General features: G+C 40.5%; 1 protein-coding gene across 3 annotated transcripts in view; it reads right to left on the bottom strand.

Annotated features, from left to right (window-relative positions):
- Positions 1-18,889: 18,889 nt before the first annotated feature.
- The window catches only part of MSH3 (mutS homolog 3), a 119,208-nt gene continuing 113,691 nt past the window's right edge, over positions 18,890-24,406 (bottom strand). Inside the window, exon 22 of one of the 3 annotated variants that reach the window (XM_066987708.1) lies at positions 18,890-24,246. In XM_066987708.1, coding sequence (XP_066843809.1) covers positions 24,138-24,246 — 109 coding nt within the window. In that variant the 3' untranslated portion in view covers positions 18,890-24,137. The remainder of the gene's footprint in view (positions 24,247-24,406) is intronic. The other 2 variants (XM_048054345.2, XM_048054343.2) reach the window with 2 other exon arrangements.

The raw sequence follows: 24,406 nt of genomic DNA, 5'->3' as shown, positions 1-24,406 counted from the left end.
GAAGAGCCAGCATTCAGCTTGTTGACCAAAGGTTTGATGATACAGGAACATACGTGTAGAGTTTTCCATGCTTACTTAATTAAAAGCTCCTGAAGTGCCTTACGTAGGACATGTACAACAGGCATAAACTAAGTTCTAGATTTACGATGCAAAACATAGTGAAAATAATATTTCATAACTGTGTTTATGTGGCTGAAATTTTCATAGTCAAGACTGTACTCACTTATGGGGAACGCGATTGTCAAAGCTGACTCTCAATTTTTCAAATTAGTGGCGATCGCTCCCCTTTTCCCTATTCCAAGAGCTGTGTAATGAGAATTTCACAGACCCCGTGATCAGTGCAGTACCCATACAAAGACCATTGTACTGTTGCTCACAAATAGCCAAAGCATGAAACTGTCTCGACATTCTTGGGAGATAGCTTAAATGAGTTCTTTAAATGTTCCAAAGACATTGGCATGTCATAACAGAGATTTCATAATGTTCTCCAAATGCGAGTCAGGAGAGAGTCTGATGACTGAGCTCTTGCAAGTAAAGGGTTCAGCAGACACCAGGCTATGATTACTCCAAGTTTCAAAAAGCCCTTGGTAACTGGGAAAATTACTTTAGAATTAAAAATACGTATTAGGATAAATGTTCCTTTTTTTCTTATTCAATGTGAACTGAGCATAAATGCAAATCACTTTTCGCTTTTGCTCTCTTCAATGTATTGGCATAAAAATAGGAAAATTGTGTAAAATGCTAAAGCATTCTCGTTGCTTGGGGAAAGTAAGCCCCACAGACTGGAAGAAAGATACAGTGAGCGCAGCGGGTGCCATCTGGAATAAGTAAGTAACCCTGGGAAGAATTTGTGATGTTTACAAGGCTCAATACTGATACAAAGAATCCTATCCATCTGGCATAAAGCGTGCAAGTAATCTGCCACAGGGGTGCATAATTCAATAGAAATAGGTTTGATAAACTAGAAGTAGCATTCCCCATAGTCACCTTGAAAGAAACATTTAATGTATTATGCAGCTGATCAGCTTTCAAAAGTACAGCACCTTACTTTGTAGGTAGTCAGGCCTACATACTATAAAAATCAGTTTTATGGGAAATGGAATCTGCTGTCCTCTAAAGAGAAATCAAACATTGCAGGGCACCCACATCATCTCAAGACCATGTGAAATTTCTGAGACAATGCCTTTTTATGAGAACATTGCATTTATATTTGACACAGATGCAATATATTGAAAACCATTTTAATGAATCCATTCAGATGCAGCTGGGACTCTTACAAATGCCTGGAGAAAATGTGTATAACAGCAAAAAAAAAAAAATCTTAAAAGGCTGTAGGCAGAGCAGTCCTGACAACAGTGATCTGAGCCAATGTTACCACCCCACACATGATCCAGTTGCAAGCAAAGAGATATCAAGCAACAGTCTTGCTTAACAGGAACTAAGAAATTAAGCTTAACATCAGTCACTGCTTGCTTTGGAGACTTCTGGTTGGGTGGGAAATGGATGGCAGGTATCGATTTGTAATTTCTGTTAACACACAGTCCTCCTGGTCCAGATTTGTAGCGGTCTGATTCTTAGCTGATAATCTTTGTAGATGCTTGGGAGCTATGGAGTACACTTTCCAGGAAAAAAAAAAAAAAAAAAGGAGAAAAAACAGCTCAGAGGAAAGCATCATAAAAATTTTAAAAAACTAAAACAATATCCAGCTACAATTATATTCAACAGCATATCAAAAAAGCATAACTCATCTTTCAAGGTAGATTGCATTCCAAACTAGAAGTATATTAATCACACTTCAAATCAACTCATATATATTTTTAAAGTAAAATAGAAACATAATGTTTATTGTACCTATCACAAAGCCACTACTGTTTCATGCTAAAGTGAATAAAGGCCTGAATCTATACAAAATTATACTTGGTCCTTTTTAATGCAGAAATAAATCATAACTTATTTCATAATTAGTTTCCTTTTGAATGTATGAAAAAAATAATTCTATCATTTAAAAAAAGTAAATAAAACTTGTGTTCACCCATTTGTGTTACTGTTCATGTTATGTTTATCTGCCTGTTGGGGTCAGTCGTATGACTGTTCTGAATATTAAAACAATTATTTGGTTTTTTTCCAATAAATAAAACTGATCAAATACTCATGTTAGTGAGGAGGGCTGAAAGGTATATTTGTTCCAATTTGACCTTCTATTTTCTTGTATTAATAATCAAGTTAGATTTATATTATTGGAGAATATGAAGTAAGATCATTTCTTGTTTGACTTTTTTTTTAACAAGGGAAGAGGCAACATGAAAATACTTCTCCAGTTGATTTATACAGTTTCTATTTTTTGCTCTGGTATATAATTACTCTGGAGAACTACATCTAAATTTCTGACATATGTGTAGATATATAGATCAGATATAGCTATAGTATAATTGTTTTAGTCATGTATTAGGAAAGGCTTTTTAGATGATGCCTTAGAGTCTTCTTCAGGAAGACCACCAAAAGTCTGGAATTAACACATCCTTCAGATCCTTGAGCCTGCAATATAGGTGGAGTAAGGTTATGAAACCCACACTGTTAAAGGAACATTTTCCTGATTTTAACATTTCAGAAAAAAAAAATATCCATCCTCAATTATGCTCAGTGCAAAAATTTCTAAAAATGTTACACTCCAAGAATCTGCAGAAGAAATGGGTTAGGCAAAATATACTATTCAACCATTTCAACAGCCTGGAAAATTCAGGTATTTTTGTTTTGTTTTGCAAAAGTCAAATGGTCTTACATACTTGAAAGTTCTTCCAGAGTGCCTGAGGTCAAGTATTTGTCAAATGCTGTCCTTTCCTCCAAATGTTAACTGCCTAACTGCCTCTCACACAGAATGTTTCACGGACACCATTAAAAACCACAACCAGTCCTAGCGTAAACTGCTCAAGAATCCTCAGTTCTTCTTCCAGATGAAACTCACTTCCCTTACAGGTACCGTAGCACTTCCTTGTGCCTTAGTTTCAGTTCGATGGGAACAAATTCACTGAACTTTCTTTGTACAGCACTTTGAGGTAAGTCAGTGAAAAATCCCTGGAAGAGCTTCAGATTGCAGCTTGCCTCATTCTGCTGGATTGTGGAAGGAAAATATATCCCTTCTACTTCTCCAGGCCATCTGTACTGTTATGGCTTCTGAGAAAGTTTAAGTTTTACCCCAAAGAAACAGATTCTGAGATTTTTGAGAGAAAGTTTTCTGTTATATGTGTGTATTATATACACCTCCTTAACATGTATTGTAATTTGCTTTATTTGTTTTGTATGCATATACTTCTCTTTTAAATGTTACTACCATTGGATTTAAGGAGCATTCTAGGAAACTATCACTATTATCAGTTACTGATGTAATTATTATGTATGATTAAACTTGTTCATCGTGTAAAAGTGAAAATATTTCTTCCGGAGGCTATGCCTTTCTGTTTCTGTGTTACTCATCCGTAATGCAAGCTGACAAGCGGTGTAATTGAAAGAAAGACAAATGAGAGGTCTAGATTATAGGATGCTTTCCTGGCAGACACAGGATATATTGAAATTGTTTTGATGAGGGTTTTGTTAAGTGTTTCTCAGATTGTGCTGGGTAGACTCGAAAGACGAAACAAGTCAGATTGTTTGCAGAGAGCTTGGTGTTTGTGCAGAAGGGGAGAATAACTCCAAGTTATTCTCCTCAGTCCCTCCAATAGCCACATACTGAAAGTTTTCCAATCTATTTTTTTCAGAAAAGCTTTTTAAATGCTCCTAAGTGAGGTAACTGAATAGCTCATGGAATTAGTAATGTGATACAGAGCTTTATGCCTTCGGGTCACTGGTTCATACTCAGTAAAAGACAGTAATTAGGACAAATCCTGCTCTAAGTTATAAAATTTCCACTAGAGTAAATGATTGCTCATTTATATCTGAATCATTATCTGGGATCTGATCAGCAGCCTATGTAAATGAGTGAATGTAACCTGTCTTCTTTTTTTGTCTTTTTTTTTTTTTTAAAGTTCACTAACAGATACAGCTATAGGAAGAGCAAAGAGAAACAAGATAAAAGAGGTCATTGCGCTCCATACGTCTGTTGAGTCACACTTCCTCCTATTTACAGCCATCTTCCTCTGGTGTAAAGCTCAAACAAAGGGAGAAATATCCCCTGGGGAATGCACCAAGTATTAACAGGCTTAGGACGGTGAATTTAACATCTTATTGCCATTATTTCAGCTAATTTAGTGGTCCTAGTAACATTACCTAAAAAATCAGAAGATGGAATTTTAAAAAGCAAAATGTGCTAAGCATTTTCCTGCTGATTTTTGGCCCTGACTCTGTAGGTAGTAACAAAACGAGTCCTACGTGATTAATCTACCTACATGCTTGCAGGAGCTTCAGGCAACCACCACAGCTGGACTAATTTTGTCATGTTGCAATTGCCTCTTCATCTATGGCTATGAAAATATGTTTTATAACTGTGGTAAATGGTTGACTCACATTTGGTTATGTCACATATATATATATGCAGATAGTTTTATATAAAGACTGTGGTTTTATTGTTCTATGTCACTCCGTCTTTTTTCATCAAAACTCACTTCTTCCATAACGCTTAAGAGATATTAATTGCCTAAAATTAGACTCATCAGATATGACTAAAATGGAGTTATTACATAAAAATGGATGTGAAATACTGATGAAATGTATATAATGTATATTAAAGGTACGGTTTAATTTCTCTTTGCACCATTTTTATGTTGCATGCTTTCCTGAATTACTGCTCTAACTTGAATTGAGCTGTGAGCAGTACTGTCAGCCTTACTGGGACGTACTGTATAGATTATATAAATCTATTAACATACATGCATCAGAATAACTGTTAAAATTAGAAGTACAAGCATAACTGAGAAACAGACAAGAGAAGGAGTTAGGTACAGGAGTTAGGTAGGAAAGAAGAAAACAAAAATAGGAACTACTGGCATGCTGATTTCATTTGGGCTTCCTAGTAGTATTTACTGCTGTCATTCCCTCTGCTATTTTCTTCCCAGATACAGCAATATACTTCATAAATAAAATATTCAGGAAAGATAACAAAGTCTCAAAGTGCCTGTTTATTCTGCTACCTCTAAAACACGATTTTCAGAGCTAATTTTCTTCATTGATCAAGCAAAAAGACTGCTATGCACAAATTTCCTGTAGTGCTCATCTGGCTAGAAAAACTGAGCAGAAATATGAATGCATTTGCATTATAAACAAGAGGTTTTTTTTTTTCCCCAAACACGTTTTTCATTGTAATCAATTATATCGAAAGTTCTGGCTAAAAGCAGAATTTGTGGAAAGGATACTCATATACTAAAAACAAAAAATATGTTTTTAAAAAATGAAGTCAGTGGAGAAGTAGTATCATAATGCAGCAAAACATGTCACACATGAACAGAAGAGTTAAAACTGCTTCCTGCCTTCACATAAATGAATCAATTGGTATAGGACATCAGGCACATGCCCACAAATGTCTACAGGCCTGATAATGTCATTTTTCCTCTGTCTTGAGATGTTTGGGGTTTTGTTGTTGTTTGCTTTTTTGGTAGAAGGGGTTCATAAAGGCTCCAAAAGCCTGGAAAACAAAATCCTCTTCCAATACAGTATATTTATAGGGTTGCGTAGGAAGGCTGGACCATAGTCATCCCTGTGGGGGAAGGTAGTGGTGCTGCGTCCTTACCCACGCCGTCATCGAGGTCACCAAACCGGCACTCACTGCCCTGGTACTCCCTGTAAGTGGCACCACAAACGTCCCCTTTACAAAAGCAGCACCCTTGACAGTGTCCCCTCGGGTTCTGCACGCTGCAGGCTCACACCAGCCCTGCCACTGCATGTGCTACTTGGCCAAAAGCGTGCTGTGTGTGCAGCCCCAGACAGCGCGTGTCAATGATGCGATGCCATCTGTGACTGCTAGCCCTGACTTAAAGCTTTCAGCTTCCAGAACTCTCCTTGTCCTCCTCTCTTTGCTATCTTTCAGGAAAATCATTAACAATAATAGACCATTTGGCTCTCCCCTCAACCTCTCTGCTTCAAAGTATTGAAAGGACGTTGAAGCTGGTGCTGAAAAGACCCAGGTAACCGTTATTTCAGAAGACAGGTTTATTATTGAGGTAATGTGATAAGAGACACAAAGAGATGCATCATCAAATTCATGTCCTACAAACATGAACATCGTCTGATCTTTTTTTTTTTTTTCCTTAAGCAGTTCCAGACTTTTTTTCCTACTGTGACAGAAAAAGTCACTCTCTCATATTGAGAAAGGGTCTTCCAGGAAACCACTCCTCCCGAACTACTGACATCATATGACTTGATACAGTAACTGCAAATAGATAAGCTAGTACATGATGTAGGGCTACGTAATTCATTCACGTGTGTGTAAAACCCAAAAAAACACACTAACTGGGATACCATAAGCTCACAAAGCCTGGAAGGACTTAACAGACGTACCCATCCCTTCCCTGCAGACTCAAGGAAGCCAGCACCACCCTGCTGTGGTGTTTGCCTCTCCAGCTTCTGAGGTCTGCAGGACTTTTTTTTCCCAGATCCTGCACACACTCTATTCAAAGTCAGTAGCTTACCTTACCTTCAGCAGTGTTCCCCTAATGTGCAACGTGAATCTTCTTTCCCATGCTGTTGAGCACTGGTTTCTCCGTACCCTCGAGGGACGTGGAGACCCAGTGAGTCCTTCTTTGCCGATGCCTTTCACCTTCCAGCAGGCTGCCACCGCATCCTTCCTCAGTCGTCCTTCACCAGCCTAAACCTCTTTGCAGTCCCTGCTTGGCCCTGTTTCCAGACACCTCACCGCTCTCTCCTGGCCTGACTCCGGCAGGTCCATGTCCCTCTGGATGTGGTGCCCACAAGGCAACCACGCTGAGTCCTCAGGAGCTCCAAGAAGAGCAAGGGTTGGCAGCACCTGCCGTGCAGGATGCACTCATGCTTACAGAGCTTCATCCAACGCCTGCCTGTTTCACAACAGCATGGCACTGTTGACTCATATTCCGTTTGTGATTGATGACTAGCTCTGGATCTTTTTTTTTTTTTTTTTTCAGCAAACTGACACCGAAACCAGGTTTGAGGACAAACTGTCGCTGTAATGCTAGAAAAAAAACTTCCAGATGGTTTGGTTTCAGGGACGTGCAATTCATGCTCCTGTGGCCACACAAATGTTTGGCTATTTCAAGGGAGGGAAGAACACAGAGGAGAGCAGGACCAGGTCTCTCAGGGACACAAATATTCTTCTGGCAAAATGTTAGTGGCCTGAAATCCCACGGGTTTGCAGGTCACTTAAGATGCAATATTTTGTTTAACATAACTTCATTTAATACTTTGCTGTCTTTGAAAAGAACAGTTTTACCCTCATTTTAGCTCATTTCCTCTCCCCTGCTCCAAGTGCACATTTTTACTGCTTGTTTTGTACAGACAATAGCAATCCCACGGCTGTACAGTGAGTTGGGCCAGTTTGCTCATCTGCCTGGCAAATAAACCAGCAGTAAAACTAGCAGCAGTCCTTGCCCTGTGGCCACTCAATTGCTAGCACCTATACACATAAAGAGGTTGACCATTGCTGGGGTGGAAGGATGACAGCAACGCATCTTAGAGCATTTTAAGCCAATCTAAGTTGAAACTACACCTTTTCTGAAGTGGGAGCAGTAGATTGCTAGAGGAGACACAATTGCATTTAGTTAAATAAAAATCCTCGTCTGCATAGATTGCCAGCAGAACCTCACTGGCAAATTTAAATTTTAAAACCATTGGAAGACTCAGCACTCTTTGGCTGAAAAATGTACAGGACTGAGAGATTTGTCCTGCAATTTTAAATGTGACTTTATTGTACCTGTTCCTTCTTATCCTTGTCTTAATGGTATTTAAGTATGATTAGCTGCACTGCCTCAAGCTTCAAACGTGAACTTTTTTTTTTCAGAAATTCCATTGACTTGAGCTCACAAAACATATATTAGGCTTAATAACTTTTTTACCAGAAGAAAGTTTTCACCTTTTTATTACCTCATGTCAGTGCTTACTTCTCCTCTAGGCCTGAGAGAAGCAAGCAGCTAAATTATAGCTAAAGTAAGTTGTGTGTTTGACTTTCTTTTATCAGTAACTTTAAAGATGACTTTGAACAGCATGTGTAATCTATATATACATGCTGTAAGTGCTAACTATTGTTTAAGGGACTGTATTTACTTTTTTACTGCTTAAAATGGTATGTCTTCACGGAACTAAAGGACAATGTCCTGTGAGAGACAATTCCACAGAAACTTTGCTAAATGTCTGCAGAAGAACATACAGCATTTGCTGGTTTGTTGTTGGGTTTATTTTTTATTTTATTTTATTTTATTTTATTTTATTTAAATTTTATTTTATTATTTTATTTTATTTTATTTTATTTTATTTTAATTTTATTTTTTCAGCTACTTTTTTACTTAGGGAGAGAAAGAGAACAGATGAAAGGGACCTGAAGAACCAGAAGGTGACAGCAGAATGGCTCGTGTGGTCTTTCCCTGGAGTGTCACTGGTGGTGCAGCGGGTGGGCAGGCAGACCAGGTGGGTGAACGCCTGCTCCCCATAACCCACCAGGGGAACAGGAGCAGTGGTCGCTGCCTCCTCCCAGCAGGACGCAGGTGATGCCAGCTGGTACCTGCTGGCAAGCCAGGGAGAGGCAGCAGCAGCTGCACACCCCAGAAGCTTTGCTTCCTCTTCCCCCTTCCCCTAAACTCACCCACAGGTTTTGAGTAAGTAGTCTGTGGCTGGGTGGCTCCTGCAATCTCCCCTGCCGAACAAAACTTTTGCATTATTGTATGTTTGTGAGTAATTGCATTTTATCCAGTCTGTGCAATACTCTTTCCTCTGCTTTCTGTTATTCTTACTGCATGCCAGCTGCATGGTGGGGATGAAAAACCTAATTTCTGACATGCTTTATTCCTGAAGTAAGGAAAGACTTGTGTCACAGTGCTAAGTATTTGCTTCCCTAGAGATAAATGCAGAGGGAAGGGCTGTACAGAATGGAGCTACCACCAGGACTTTGTGTAACCCAAGCTGTAACTGCTTCCATGCAGACGCCTTCCCGAATTATGGTGGAAGCATCCCTAAAAACAATGACCAGTTCCCTGGGGCATGATTGAGGACAGGAGTGGGGACGCTTCTGTGCTTGGCTTGCTGAGGGCAGTTTCACACCCTCTGAGACCCCAGGGAAATGGGCCAGAACAGAACCTCCCGTTACCTTCAGAGCCCAGGGTACGAACTGTCCCCAGGCCACGGCTGCAACTTCAATTTGTGAAAATCTAAGGGAGGAAGTGTTTGTACAACTTATCTGAGCCTATTTCCCAACAATAACTATTGTTCAGTCCGGCAACTTGACATAATATCATTTATTTTGTGAAAAATAAATTTAATTTGCAGCCCATAACTGTAGTGAGATATCCTGTGGTTTTATTAGCAGGAGTAGATGGTTTTTTCATTGTTTCTGAAAGAAATCAACATGATTCTATTTGCAGAATGCATTAAAAACTCATCTTGAAACCCTTGAGATGGCATTGTATCATTTGATTTCAGTTCTTAACAATTTCGGCTGAGTTAGATGATGCTGCATCTTCCATATGCTGGAAAAAAGTTAACATCCCTCTGCCCTCTGTGAACACTCCCCCTATGATCCATTAACGTCATGAAGTCTTTATGTGTCCCGCTTACACTTTGCTAACTGCTTTGAAACCGGGAGAAACACAGACTAATTTTTTCTCATTTGTGACCTTTATAATGAATATCTTCATTGTGTCTTTTGTGGAAATAATACATCTGTGGATTTTCTGAGCAAGTTAAACTAGCTGATTTGTTAATTGGGGGAATGTGGTTTTCGTGTCAGACAATCTGAGAACTAAAGCTGTGCTGAAGGAAAAATCCGGAAAAATTAAAAACCAGAAATGTCAGAATATATTTTTGCATCAGAAGTTACTCTGTGTTGTGAATGTTTATTTTCATCATTTAGTCACTACAGAAATTTTCCTCCATGAACACTGAGGACTATTTAAACGAAAAATAATCTCACCTATCTTTGCTCATACATAACTTTTCGTATGTAACTCCTTTATTCATTGTGTCTTTTCCTTATAACTGACTTTATTTGTATTTTTGAACTACTATTATGATTTTGCATAAAAAAACAGTGTTTTAGGGGGCTATTTGTTATTTATTTCTTAATGCAATAATTCATCACCAATATAATATAGAAATCTCACCTTTCGCAGTGAACTGTTTTTATGTCATAATATAAAATACAGTTCAAAAGGCAGACATGAGCTTTTTTTAAAAAAAAAAAAAATCATCAGCATTGTCTCAAATTAATTAACAGATCCAGTAATCTCAAATGTTAGGATTATTCCAAGGAACGTTATCATAATCGAGTATGAACCAAATAGTGCAGTGGGGAAGACAACACTGAATCACATTCTCTCCTGTGAAAGCATCCCCTCACATGTAAAAAATCCACCCAGGAAGGGGGAATCTCCCGGAGCCATTAGTACCGCCCGCTGCCTTGCACCCCCATTTCTGCAGAAGATGCACCTGGCAGCAGCCCAAGCAGGCCGGCTTCCAGGGACCGGTTTTGCCTCGGCCTTTCACGCACGCCCAGGCACACACCAGTGAGTTCTGGCCCGCAGACTAGTAAACAGAAAAAAAAAAATCCAACCACTGCACAGGAAAGTAAAATCTCCTGTACGTATCAGTGAAGACAGAAGCTGTTCCTCTAAATACATGGCCGTAGAGAGAGAGGCACGGTGGAAAGAAATGTTCCAAGTTTTTTTTATTAGACACTGTTTTGTTATTAAGCACTGGTTTGGTATTAGCGCTGGGAAGGATGGGACTGTTCTGACTGTGTCATCCTGGACAAATCCTTCTGAGCTTGCTCCTTAGTGGTTGTCCTCAGCCTTGACAAACTCAAACAAATGAAATCTGAGTGTCCTCTTCTGAATGCTGTTCTTTCCTTGGAAGCTTTGTCACATAGGACTTCCTGAAACAGCTTGTCCAAGAACAGTGTTTCGCAGTGTGGGCTTCAGCTTGCTCAGCCCTCAGTTATTTCCTCTGAGTGATAGGAGCCATCTATTTCCTGATTTACACAGCACTGGCCACTCCTCATGATTGAGAGCTGGGGAGAAGCTAGGTGTTATTATTAGCTATTGCCTGGAAAAGCTGCTGCTCTGTGTCCTGACGGCGCCACAAATCCAGAGAAGTGACTTCATTCCCAGGATGCAAAAATGACATATCCTTTTAAAGCATGACAGTAGAGACAGGCTTTCTTTCATTCACATATATAACAGCATAAATAATAGCAAGGCTCTCAAGAGTACTGAGAACAAAAGAGACCATACCTCTAATTAGACAAACTAGAAATCTAACAAAATACCACTTCATCTTATCTATGGGGCTTTGTTCCTCATGTAAAGCAACAAGATAACAAGTTTATCATTAACTTCTCTCCAGCAGTGCAGAGCTGCTGCACAGAAGACACGGCAGGACCCTTTGAGCAGTATTTGAATTCCTTGCTTCACCACCACTGCCTGGTTCAGGGCTGCTCTGATCCAACTCCCAAAGCAGCCAGGACTTTGTCTTGGGTCCTTCCCTGGCCTTGAGCACCAGCTCCCCAGATGTGACAGGAGCAAAGAGGTTGTTATGCCTTTTAGGAGCTCTTGGATGTGGGGGATTAAATCTTGGCTTTCATTGCAACTCAGTAAACTAGAGCACAGCTTAGCAGGAAAGGAAACATGTTGTGCTTAGCTGGGCAACAGAGATGGTGATATCAGAGAAGATGCTTCAGCAGGAGCAGGGACTTCTACCAGTCCCACCTCACCTTCTCAGTGGGACCAAACCAAGCCCTGTGTTACAGCAGGGTAATCGGGCTTTCCTCCTGAGTTTCCTTCCGTGTTCATGCATTTCTACTGGCACAAAAATTACACAACAGAAAAACAACTTGCTGCATAATATTGAGTCTCATAGAAAAGCACTGCAGCATAGGGAGAATCCTGACCCAGCAGCAGAAGCAGCCTCAGGTAAGAATTTGGGACATACTTGTGTTAGTCATGGCTAGCCACATCCCCCCAGACATCTCACTCTTTTTATGTCCCTCAGTATTTGCCTGGAGGAAGTCAAAAAGAGACAGAAGACACAACTTAAGGGCAGGAATATGATGTGAAGTGTATTCTAACATGTCATGGGAAGTGCATCGTACCTTGCTCACATTTTGCACCTGGTTTACACTTTTGGAGAACAGTGTTGTTCCTTTTGACTGCTAGACCGCGCACTGCACTGTTGCATTTTCTGGTAGAGGAAAAACATTCTGCTGGAATAAATAACTTAAATGTGGGAAACAGCATACACCAGGGGAGTGTGTTTGGAGTTTTTTTCCTCCCATTTCCTGGCCTTCATGCAAGGGGCCCGGACCTCAAAAAGTTGGAAAAATGAACCTACAAAAACCTTATGCAGTTCAGTAAGAAGTGCAATTTCCTGCACCTGGGGAGAAAAAACGCCAGGCACCAGCTGGGAAGGACCTGGGAGTCCTGGTGAACTCCCAGAGAGGTTGCTGAGTCTTCTCCTTGGAGATCTCCAAAACTGGATGTGGGCCTAGGGAACCTGCTCTGGGTGGCCCTGCTTGTGCTCAGGAATGGACCAGATGAGCTCCAGATGTCCCTTTCAACCTCAACCATTCTGTGATTCTTTGGCCTAAATCCATGCTTTAGCATTTAGATGTAGTCCCGGTTTTCACAAGAACCAAACATTTATTGTGTCGCCATGCTGGATTAGGCCTGTGTTCTCTCTGTTTCTGTAGATGGTGTAGATGAAAGCAAGACGAATGAACAGTGAAAAGCAATCCTGAGAGGAGAATCTAGCTTTCTGATGGCAAGTGCTAGCTCTGGGCTCTAAAGAGTAGATAATAATCTTGCTTCAATGAATGTTTAAAATACTTTACTCTGTGCACCTAGGTGAGAGTTACCCTGACAAGTTTGCACAAACACAAAATTGCTGCCAATGCTATCCAAACAGTATCTGCCCTTAAAGTAGATGACTGACGGATTGTTACCAACTATTTATGTGTGAGGTGAAGGCTTCTGCCAACAGTTAACTGCCGCAATACATAAACAACCCTCAGCTGAGAGTTAGATACATTAGTTTTATATTTTCTCTGAAGGTCATATTAAAGTGCCCTCTTAAAAGCTTTCACTTTGTACATAGCAACAGACTGCTTATCATTCAGAATAAAAAAAAAAAAAAATCCTTGAAGTTTATTTTGTTTATAGTACATTACAGATTCCCAGTGAATGGGAGGAAAAAAGCAGCCTTGGTAACAATCAGAACAGACAAGCAACCTCTCAGTGGGAATTATTGTTAGTCTAGTTCGAGAAGCAGTAGAGATCTTGGGCCTCTAAAGCCAGTGAGTGGATATTGTCCATGACACAGATTAACGCAGGCAGCAGTTCACAAAAATGTTATACACCTACGTGCCACCTACTGAAGCTACTTAGAGGCAGGGACAAATTTAATGTCATAGAAAGTTCGCACACACAGAGGTCTGCTTAGAGAGACAGAGGACACTTCAGCCCTGCCTCTTCTGAGCATTCTTCCTGGAATGTACTTGAGAAATGCAGATGACTAAATCCTTGCCACCCCGTTGTGCCACTGCACGTTGTGACATGTCACAACGCTAACACAGAACTTGCAAGGACTGAGAAAGGATTTTACTGCATAAATAACTCCATTGATGCAGTATAATCGAGTTCAGTGCTTTTTCACACCAATGTCTACTTTTTGAAATGTGCATGAACCATGGCAATAGCGTTGTTAGAAAGAGTTAAGTCTTAAAAGCATTTTTGTGAGCACTGTTTTGCACATGAAGAATTGTGATAGGCAAGGCACCAATATTCTGGTACCATAGTCTGAGGTGGGCTAGAGTTGATCAGAGATTAATAAAAGGAGACCTGACAGGGGAGCACAGCAGCAAGGTACTTACGCAAGCAGTGACCAGCTGCTCAATGAAACAAGCTGCAGACACAACCAGGGGAAAAGCTCAGGCCCTCTGGTGTCAGGCAAGGAATTGGATGTTGTATCTTTGGGCTTGATTCACTCGCACAAAGGCCCAACCCCAGCACTGCCAACCTCTCTGATACACCCCAGGGCAACACCCACACCAGAGGAGCTTAAGTCATCCTTAGAGGCTTTGTCATCTTCCGGCCTCTGAGGATGTCTCAACTATCCCAGGGCATTTCAAATGGCATTAACTGTCTGTGCTCAGGTAGCTGACTCATGCCCTTTACATCTGCAATGCTGTGGCATGACATTTTTCATGAAAAAATGTTGGACTGGACTCACACATGCTATAGTTTTTTAAGTGCTAGGAAAACCAGTGTGAATTTTTAAATGGTTGCATATAGAGAGAATATAACTGAATTGGAACAATAGGTTTTCAAAATAATTGTTTTCAAAAGGCAAGTACATGGGTTTCAGAAGGTGTATGTATGTACATGTAAATATATATATGTGAAAAATACTCTGAAGTGTCACACAAGCTTTTGTCACCTGACAGCACAGTGGTGCCTCTAGGAAGGATTTCTAACATGTTGTTCCATCAGCAGTGGAAAGAGCAGAGCCTGCGTGCCTCCAGGCTCCTGACCCCACACCCAATTCCTGCCTGGTAAAGGCATGTGCGTGTGTCAGCCTTTTGGCTGTGCAAGAGGAGCACCTCCTGCATGTGCTGGTGGGGCTGATGACTGCGGCCTTGCAAGAGGAGAGGGCCTCAACTCTGGCCTGCTCTTCCCCAGCAGGCCTGTTGGACTCATTGGGGTCACCCTACACACAGAACCACAAAGCTTCCTCCTAGGCTGCTGAGGAGCGTGTCTCTGAGATACAGACTGAAACCAGACAACGAGTTAAAAAAAAAATACTCAAGGCCTGAAAGGGGAAGATGTAGGGGAGACACGGGGGATAAGACGATGGATCATTTCCATAGGCATCTGGGGTAAAAGTAGGTTCACATACTTCTGTAGTGGTGGGAGACCACCACAAACTTACCATAGCTTGTCTTATGGTGCATGAATGTGTGCCCAAACATTGACCTATGCTGAAACAGACTGTAGGGAAGGTAACTAACAAAGATTACAATACACATATTCTGTTTTGATGGATTCTTGGTGGCACTTGTTGAAAACGTATCCTCCTTAAATGCAAAGGGTCTAATTCCATCCTCAGATCCCGTAATTTCAGGAGAATCACTTCTGGTGACCAAACTCTAAACACCAAGGCATTATGAACTCTAATCTAAGTATCATTTTCTGCTTAAGCGTAACTTGGAAGGAAGTGGAAGTCAGTTATGGTGCTTGTCTTGTGGAAGTCAAAAGGCATGTACAGATGTACAGCCCTCAGTTTCTGAAAGAAAAATGGAATCAGGCAGCAAAAAAATGTGCTTTTCCATCCAGCTTAACTATGTCAATAGCTTCCTCTGCAATGCCTTGTAAACGTCTAAGGCAAGGTACAGTGAACACACTGTTCAGCTCGTAATCTGTGACAAGACCACTTTGATGCTGGTGCAAGACCAGTATTTGTTCTTGCAAGTAATTCCCCTCTTCTCCTTGTTTGGAGCGTTATAAAATACCCTGAAACTTCTGCCTCACGTTGCCAGCAAATAAAAGGTTATACTGCCTTGGGTCCTTTAACAAGCAATCATTTTCTCACTTGCAAACCCAGTCTGAATGTAATACATGAACCTTTTATTAGGATACACAGCCATAACAACTTGGGAAAAGGTATCTTCTACATGCAATGAATTACAGGTTAAACCACTGTAAATCCACTAAGGGAAAGATGGGGAGATGAGCAACTTAACAAAATTGTATTACATATCTCTACCACAGATATCTCCTCCTCTTCTCCAACACTGCAGCTGTGTCCAAGCCTAGTGAGGTGCGTACCTGTGTAATGCAGAACAGAAAACACTGTAGGAGCAGCATTTTGTTCGCTAACGCACAGTATTGGTGAGTTCAGTCAACATAGGAATTTCTTTCTCCTTTTTCACTGTAATGCTGAGCTTCCTACTGGCTAGCCAATTCCCCCTGTAATGCTGGCAGCTATGTAAGTATCTTAACAGACAGCTTCACTGTCAGGTCTGTTACAGGAGGCTACAGAGGTTTTAAACAGAGTTAAGATAAAAACAAAACAAAAACAAACAACAACAAAACTGATTTCATAAGTGATTGACAATGCACCTGTCTATGAGGCATAAAAGATAATCAGACAGGGAATGAAAGGAAAATTTTTAGATGCTTAATAGTGATTATGGAGATCCACAAAGCAGGCTAAGGGAAACTGATGCACAGTATGGGGCCAACTGCTATCAACATGCTACAGAACTTGGTGGATCTTGAATGGAGACACCAACTGAGGCCAAGACTTGAAAATCTGGCTGACACTTGCAGTGACCTTGCACTGAAGAGGAGTTTGGTGCTAGTGATGTTGTATGTAGAAATATTATTTCCATTATTCCAATACCAGGCAATAAGCAAATATTAAAAGATAATTGCATAAATGTGGAGGAAAACGTCACAATGCCTCCCCCTCTCCCTACCATTCTCTTACCTACATTTCAGACATAAAGAAGGAAGACAGTACTAAATATCTAAGTTAAAAAACAAACAACAACTACAACAAATGCAAAAAGAGACAACACTAGCTGAGATTTTGTGAAACAGGAGAAATCATCAAACAATTTCTAACCTAGAATCTGAATCAACTCTCATTGAAATCCCTGGGATTTTAAGGGTTCCTGAAAATTAAGCTTTTAGAATCTGCAATGAAACTCACAACAGCAGCAAACCCACACAGGTAAGAAGAAAAAACAAGCGTGGTCCAGCATTCCCTGATCTGCAGAGGGCTGATCCCTGCAGCACAACAGCTTGTTGCCTGCATGACTGTGATCGGTCCTGCGTCAGATTGCGAGGCATGTGGACAGGTCTCTGCAGAAACTGAGGGAGAGAAAAGACTGCAGAACACACTGGCTGAAGGAAGAGCAGATTGCAGAAGTGTCTTGGAGCACTTTCACGTTATGGTATTGGGAAGATAATACCCAGAGCCATCTAGAAGGCTAGAATCCTCTAGCCTTCCCTGAAATGCCTGCAGCTGGTTACTGCTGGTACAAGGAATGAGCTGCAAGGTGCCGCTGTGTAGAGGAACTTTTTAAATTTTGGATCAAGGACTTTTTGGCAATGATACACAGGAAGGTGGTGGTGAACACCAGCTGAGAAACAAGTGGTAGAGATGAGTACAGGCAGTGGCGCCTGCAGGAACCATTAAAAGAGTATGCTGCTACTTCCCAAGGAAATGAGGCAGCAATGGTGGAGAGCACATCATGGTGCAAAGTGCTGTGGAGAGATCCAAGGGGGAATTAAGACATTCCTGTACAAAGCTCTGTGGGAACAGAGGACACAGTCCCTGTGCCATTGCTCTAGCTGTATGCATACCATGGGCATGCTGCACGCCTCACATGGGAAATGGGTAGGCATTTCTTCTGTACTGCTGGGGACACAGGGAAGGACAGCTCAAGCTTCTGGGCCTCCTGATATGTTGGACACAACACCTTGTGAGGATGAATGTACCTCTGGCCCCAGGCTTGACCTTGCTTATAACACTTTATGGCTTCTCAAGAAAAAAAAAAAAAAAAGTCTCAAAAGCTTCAAAGGCTTTAGTTTGCAGATTTAATTAAATTATTAGAAATTAAATTTTCTTCTCCTACGTGGAAGCTATTCAGAATAGGAAGTTGCATAGCAAATTAGATCATGTAATATAGCTACTTATTGTGTGAAGATAGTGCCTGCTTAGAATACAATATTTCACTTCATACAGAAATGCTTGCATAGTGAGCCGTGATGAAATAGGATTAACATGAAGTGTGTATAAAACATAACCGATGAGAACAAAAACATCACAGGTGCCAGCCAGCTGGGAGGGAGGGTGGTCCCACTGAGCACCATGCTGCTTGCTGCGGGACAGCCTGCTAAAAAAGCTGGGGACATTCTTGGGCTGCACAGAAAAAACAGCTCAGTATGCCTTCGTGTTGTGTACTTAGCATTATTAAAATTTATTTACTTAAGAGATCAGTGTTGAAAGAAAAATACAGAGTGCAGGTCTTCCCACTCCCTGGTGGCAAGATGATTTTTGGATGACTTTTTGGATGAGCTGACCTACCCCAGGATGAAAATGCTGTGTCAAGGCCTTCTCCAGGATCCCCCCTCTCCCCTCTTTGACCACTCTCAGTTCAGCACTTGTTTTTCTAGTGGTTGGGAGTGTTTCAGGCACATGGGGAGCTGACAAGCTGCCAGAGCTAGCACGTCTGAGCAGATCTAAGTGACCTTCAGCCTTCCCAGAGCAACACAAACCTTCGCCCCACGTATCCCCCATGGTGGATCAGCTCAGACTGACCCCAGAACAGGCATTTCCCCTCCGCCCTCCTCCCTCGGCCAGGCGGCTCGGCTGACCAAACAACCCAGCCCTCGGAGGCTGCTAGAAGGGTGCCTCTGCCTCGCTGCACGCCGTCAGCTCCCCATGCCAGCACGCATCACGACGGCGGGAGGTGAGGGAAAGCCAGGGGGACACCTGCGGACACAAGGGACAAGGCCTTGCAGGAGGTTCAGGGAGATGGGCCCCCATGGAGACGTGGAGGCCACCCCCGGCCCAGCGCCCTGACTAGCCTTCTGGCGAGAGTAGGCCCCGCATGGCAGGCCCTGTGACACTTGCCTCTAGTGATCAGCATCACGGCGCTGCAATATTCCTCCCCCTGCCCCGCTCTCCTCCCCTCCCAGTCTGAGTGAGGAGAACTATAAATATGTGCTCATACAACACGTCGGATATTCTGAAATGCTCTAAGACGATATTCGATTTCTAATGGTTTATGCTGAGAGGAATATGCAAAGAGAAATATTTCAATATGTAGGCAGAAGGAAAAGCTCAGTACTTGCCTGAAACTTTTATTTTGTGTTACATAAGAGTGAGATAATTATATCTAGTAATCTTCCCAGTATTCAGGACACTCTGAGTTTTAAGTCACCCTAGATATTTGGATTATTATGAGTAAAAAGCAGCTGATTTCTACTTCAGCAGATTTCTACTTCATTACTGCAGATTGTGCATTTAAAATTTGCAGTATATTGTGTTCTCCAATTCCTTTGTTCTTAGGAATCACCCTTTTTCTTACAGCACATCATAAGGTCATAAAAACTGACAACTTAAAATTAAACAATAAAAAATAAAACAAATAATAATAAAAAGGTTAAAATGCCAAGAAGAAAACAGAAGTATTTTTAAATGATTATTGCAGCTACCAACATTTCAAATAAAATTCACCTTGTAATACCTGAAAAAAATACTTTTACTTTCAAACAAACAATTGGAAGGAAAGCAAAATGTCATTTCTGATTCCTTCAAAAGAACACAACTATTTAAAAACATGTCTCTTAATGGAGATTATTTTGCATGTATGTATTTAAAATACTCGTTAACTTGTCAGATTTGTATTTCAGAGCTAAAATTAGTGCTCTGCTGACCCTTTGTGGGGCAGAGGATGGGGCATGAACTCCTTCTCCTTCCTAAGAGATGAGTAACACTGCACATGTAGGTGACCCCACAACATGGAGACAATTAGGGCCATCAAGCTTACCTCCTGCCCTCCCTCGCTGTGCAGCGAGCATGCCAGGTGACAATCCACATCCATGTGCTGGCCAGTATGTACTAACTGATGAAGGGATGCTTTTCAGAAAAAAAAAATAAAATAAAAAGAAGAATTAATAATAAAGTGCCTCCTGGCTTAGCCTTGGTTCATCCTTTACCAGCTGTAGTACCAATGACTTGAATCCCACAACCAGGCACCTCCTCCCTGTGATCACTTTTTTACAATCTGCCCTTGATCCCCTTCCGAAGGAGAGATAACACATGCAGACCGTGTGCTGGACATCCAGGGCAGCAGCTTGAGGGCTCACAGCAGAATTCTGCCTTAGGCAAACTCCCCCAGTCCTGCATGCCATACCTGCTGGCTAGCAAGACTGTAGCCAAAATATCAATCACGCTGGTGCTCGTTCGCTCCTTAACAAATGCTGACACCATGTAGGAGGAAACCATTCTGTTTCCTAATGCCATAATTCTTAGAACAGCTAATTATTCTTAGATTTCTATATCTGGCTTTATCTTGTTCACCATTTATTTCCCTTGAAGTGTATCTTAGGCATTGCCATCCCTTTCTCTGCAGCTCACTTAGGATTTAAGCCAATTTAGTCTCAGGCAAATACACCGTTTCACAGTTAACAGCATGGGCCTGGAAGGATTTGCACCTTGCAAAACAAGATGACCATCTCAGAGATTGATCTTTAAACATTTTTTTAAGTGTAAGAGATGAAGAGAACATCCATTGCTTTCTTCTAGTCTCTATAGCTAAGCAAGAAGAAAAAGCTATAATGTAATTAAAGAAGTCAAGTTTATGCTTATCTAGCTGAAAGAGAAAAAAATTGATCTATTGTTTCAAGCAAGGGGAGGATTTCCACATGCTTAGTTGTATGCAATGCACCATTAGCATTATCAGCATCATTAAGATAGGCAGAATACCATAATTTTGGCAACAGTGTTTTCAGTGCAGGACTCTGCCATGCTGGGCAAATCCAAGGCTTCCCCCACAAGGAGCTACAAAACAGGAATAGACAACAGCGACGGACTCCACTGTCATTTCAGTGATCTTCAAATTCATTTATATATGTTGTAAACTTAAGTACATAGGTAAATTCATGTAATTTCTATAAATACTTGTGGAAAACTTTACAATAACAAAATAAAAAAAAAAAAAAGGAAAAAGAAAAAAGAAACCAACCAAAAAACCTCTTGCGAATTCCTTCAGTGAAAGATGTATGCCAGCATGAAAGGTAATTGCTACTGGTAATGCATTTTACCTTGCATATTCTATTATAACATTCTTATGTAACCAAATATAAAAAGGCAGTGACAGTGTACCCAACCCTCTCTCCTTCTCTTCCATCACAATGGTCTACCAGTTTTTGTTGCTAACCTGTGGCACTGTGATTTCTAAAGGCACTATACTTGAGACAAGATGCACAAAGGTATTATTAATACTTGTAAAAGGAGGAAAGAGAAAACAATGAAGAAGCTTTAAAAAGTGAAAAACAATCTTTTAAAAATGGATAAAAGCAGTGAAGTGCAAAAGTCTTTCAAGGGGACTGTACCTTTATGTATAGCACAAAGGTATGCTTTTTCACATCAATATTTAACAGTGTCAGTAACATCCTGGGAGGGACAGTAGGAGTCAATTTTCTATTAAAATAAGTAAAATGCAGGTTTTTTTTTTTTAAATATTAGCATTTAGACAAAGATTTAGACATTACTTTCTTGAAGGCAAACTCAATACTGGCAGTTATTCCTGCTGTAGCCAGGGACCATCTAAGTTCAGGTCACTCTTCTTTAGCTTTACAGCAGATGGACAGCAGTGCACAGCATCAAACCTGCTGACTCAGCACAAAGCCAACCTTTGATTGCTCTGATATTAAAAACAAAGCACATCTCCAGGATTATGCCACTACCAAAACTGTACTTCAAATTATCTTTATAATAAAGTTTAATGTACTGCTATGTAATTTAAAAAAAAAAAAAAAGGAGGAAAAAAGAAAAAGCAAGACCAGATTCTCTTCTTTTAGTCTCTCAGGAAGACTCCTGCTGTAACAGCCACAGAGGGTCTGCTTACCACAGCAGAAGGAATGGAAAGATCTCTTACTAAATTATTGCTTTTCTGTTTTTCCAGCAGGTTTCTGTTTCTTTTTACCCCTATACTGTACGCTACCAAAGGCCCAAGCATCCCTGTCTGGCTGCTTGTCTAGACTATGTCTAGTCTCAGGCTCTGCAAACATACCCAAGTGATCTCTGAATTCATCCCACCCCAGCACGACCGCCCCCGCACAGCCCAGTGCTCACACTCTAATGAGCTTGGCTGCTCCACATCAGCAGGACAAGGTCTACACAAACCTGCACTGTTCTGTATGGTGCACTACAGATGCATCCTAAAGCCACCTGTAAACACACTGAACAACAGGATGCGTCTCCTTATAGTGCATTCTCAAATGGTCATTCAAACATTTACCTATCTGCTAGGAATACTAATTATCAGCACTGAATAAAACAGCAAGCTTCAGCAATTACTTTGCCTGCCCAGAAGAAACTTTACTGGGACAAGATAACCTCTTTTGTTGAAATGGGCAAGGCTACAATCAAAATTTATTTCCGAAATGGTCACAGACATTAGGAAAAAAGCCTGCTCTAACTGCTTTGTATTGTGTAGTATGAGCAGGTCAGCAGTACCTTGTCTGTTCACCCATTCTTAATTGTATTTCTTTTTCTCAGAATGCATCCAGGTGTTTTTTCGTGTCACAGCACAGTCTGAATGCTCCCTTGAGGACAGAGAGAGTCTTGCTAAAAGCACATTTAGCACATATGGGAATTCAATAATGGTTCATTATTCTCTTTGAAGGCTATGGTCAGAGGTCTTTAGATCCAGTGCACAGTGTCTGTGTGCATCGGTAATGAAGAATTATATTCATTGTGCTTCACAGTGTGTGGCATTTGTAAACACACATGTATAAGTACGCCTTGAAAGACTAGTTTTCTTCTTCAGCTCTTCCCATTTAGACAAATATACTGCAGATCTGGAAGGAGATGGTTGTATTGATTGCGGCTGTTGAGCAGCAGACAAACTGTTTAATTGATCCTCTGCAATTGGAAGGAGAACTTGGAAAAAAGTCTTTGGCGAATGTTAGCAATTGTTTATGACAGGTTAAAAAAATTATGTCTTATTCTGCGCAAAGTTCTTTACATCGGAAAGCCTAATTAAATCACCTGCAATAATTCGATATTCATCTCCAACATTTTTGCCACAAAATACCCTCAGTATATTTACTGAAATAATCAGAAGGTTCACCTGTCTCAGAGATTACAAGCCCCATTTTATTATTTTCCTTATAGCAAAACCAAGATATTTCATTTTACTGAATTTCCTTCCATTTAATAAAATACTTTTTTAAATATAACAAGCTATTTGCTAAGGTTTAACTATGTGACCGTCACTGTTCATTTTTATAGCAAGATATTTCACTTGGCTACATTTATAAAGAAACAGGAATTTGGAAACCACTTTCCTGTATGAAATTTGCTTGGAACTTGAAAATTGTAAATACAAAAAAAATAAAAATATTTCTGTTTTTTCCCCACTTTACTTTGCGCTTGACAGAGTGCTGGGAATTACAGTTGCATAGTTTGAATCACCCATTTCAGCTCATTGCTGTAATCCACCACTATTTAGGGTAAGTTTTTCTCCAGACTATGTCAGAGCAGGCCAAGATCAGGAGAAAAGGAAGCAGACATACATGAGAATGAAGAAGAGGGAAGTGGAAATGCAGTCAATGCATATTTTGTGCTGCTTCTTTGAAAACTACCAGTTGCACTGTTGTTAATCTCATCTGTAGAAGTGAGTCTCTCCTATCTAGCTCTATAAAACGCTCTCTCTTAAATTCATTCTTTACATCAGTTGTAGGGGTTGTTTACATAAACACTGAATTTTAAATACATTAATACTAGAACAAAAAGAATTTGCCTTATGGCATTCATTCTTACCAACTGCACAACAGCATAGCATAGTCACGATTCAGTTACATTTTCCCAATGCAGAGAATTATTTCTATAGAAATTGAAGTACAATAAAGTTAAAAGACATTATTTTATTTATAAAAGATGCATTCTAATAATTTACCAACATAATTTTTTGTGTTTTCTAAACATATTATAAACTTAATCCAATACCAGCAGACATTCTGCAGTTAAGAAAAAGGGTGGGAAACATTTCAAGGAATATGGAGAGAGAAAATTACAAGCAGGAAGTGGATGTGGGGCACCGTAAAACAACGTGGCATCACTTATCTCTGAAAAAGTTAACTTAATGCACCTAGAACTATCCCCTGATAGAATCTATTACACTCCAGACTTGTATTTTATATCCGCAATATTTTCCATCATTAAGCAAGATTCGAGGATTAAAAACTGTCCATTCTTTCATCTTCAGGTTCACACATACTTTTCCATTTCTGTAGTTCCTGAGAATCATTTATTTTCCATACTTCAGCAAAAGACTTCAGCGTTTTTCTGGGGGGGGAAAGAAATCAATCAAAATATGGACACACTTTTAAGTTAAGCATGTTAAACTTCAAAAAACCTACAGTCATCTACAAACTTTTATACACAGTCAAAAATAGCAGTTTGCATAGCTCAAGACGTTAACTGATCTATAAGCAATCAATGAACA

This window comes from Anser cygnoides, chromosome Z, assembly GCF_040182565.1.
Source record: "Anser cygnoides isolate HZ-2024a breed goose chromosome Z, Taihu_goose_T2T_genome, whole genome shotgun sequence".
Taxonomy (NCBI): domain Eukaryota; kingdom Metazoa; phylum Chordata; class Aves; order Anseriformes; family Anatidae; genus Anser; species Anser cygnoides.
Note: the sequence above shows the minus strand (reverse complement) of the source record. Positions and strands in the feature narration are given on the sequence as shown.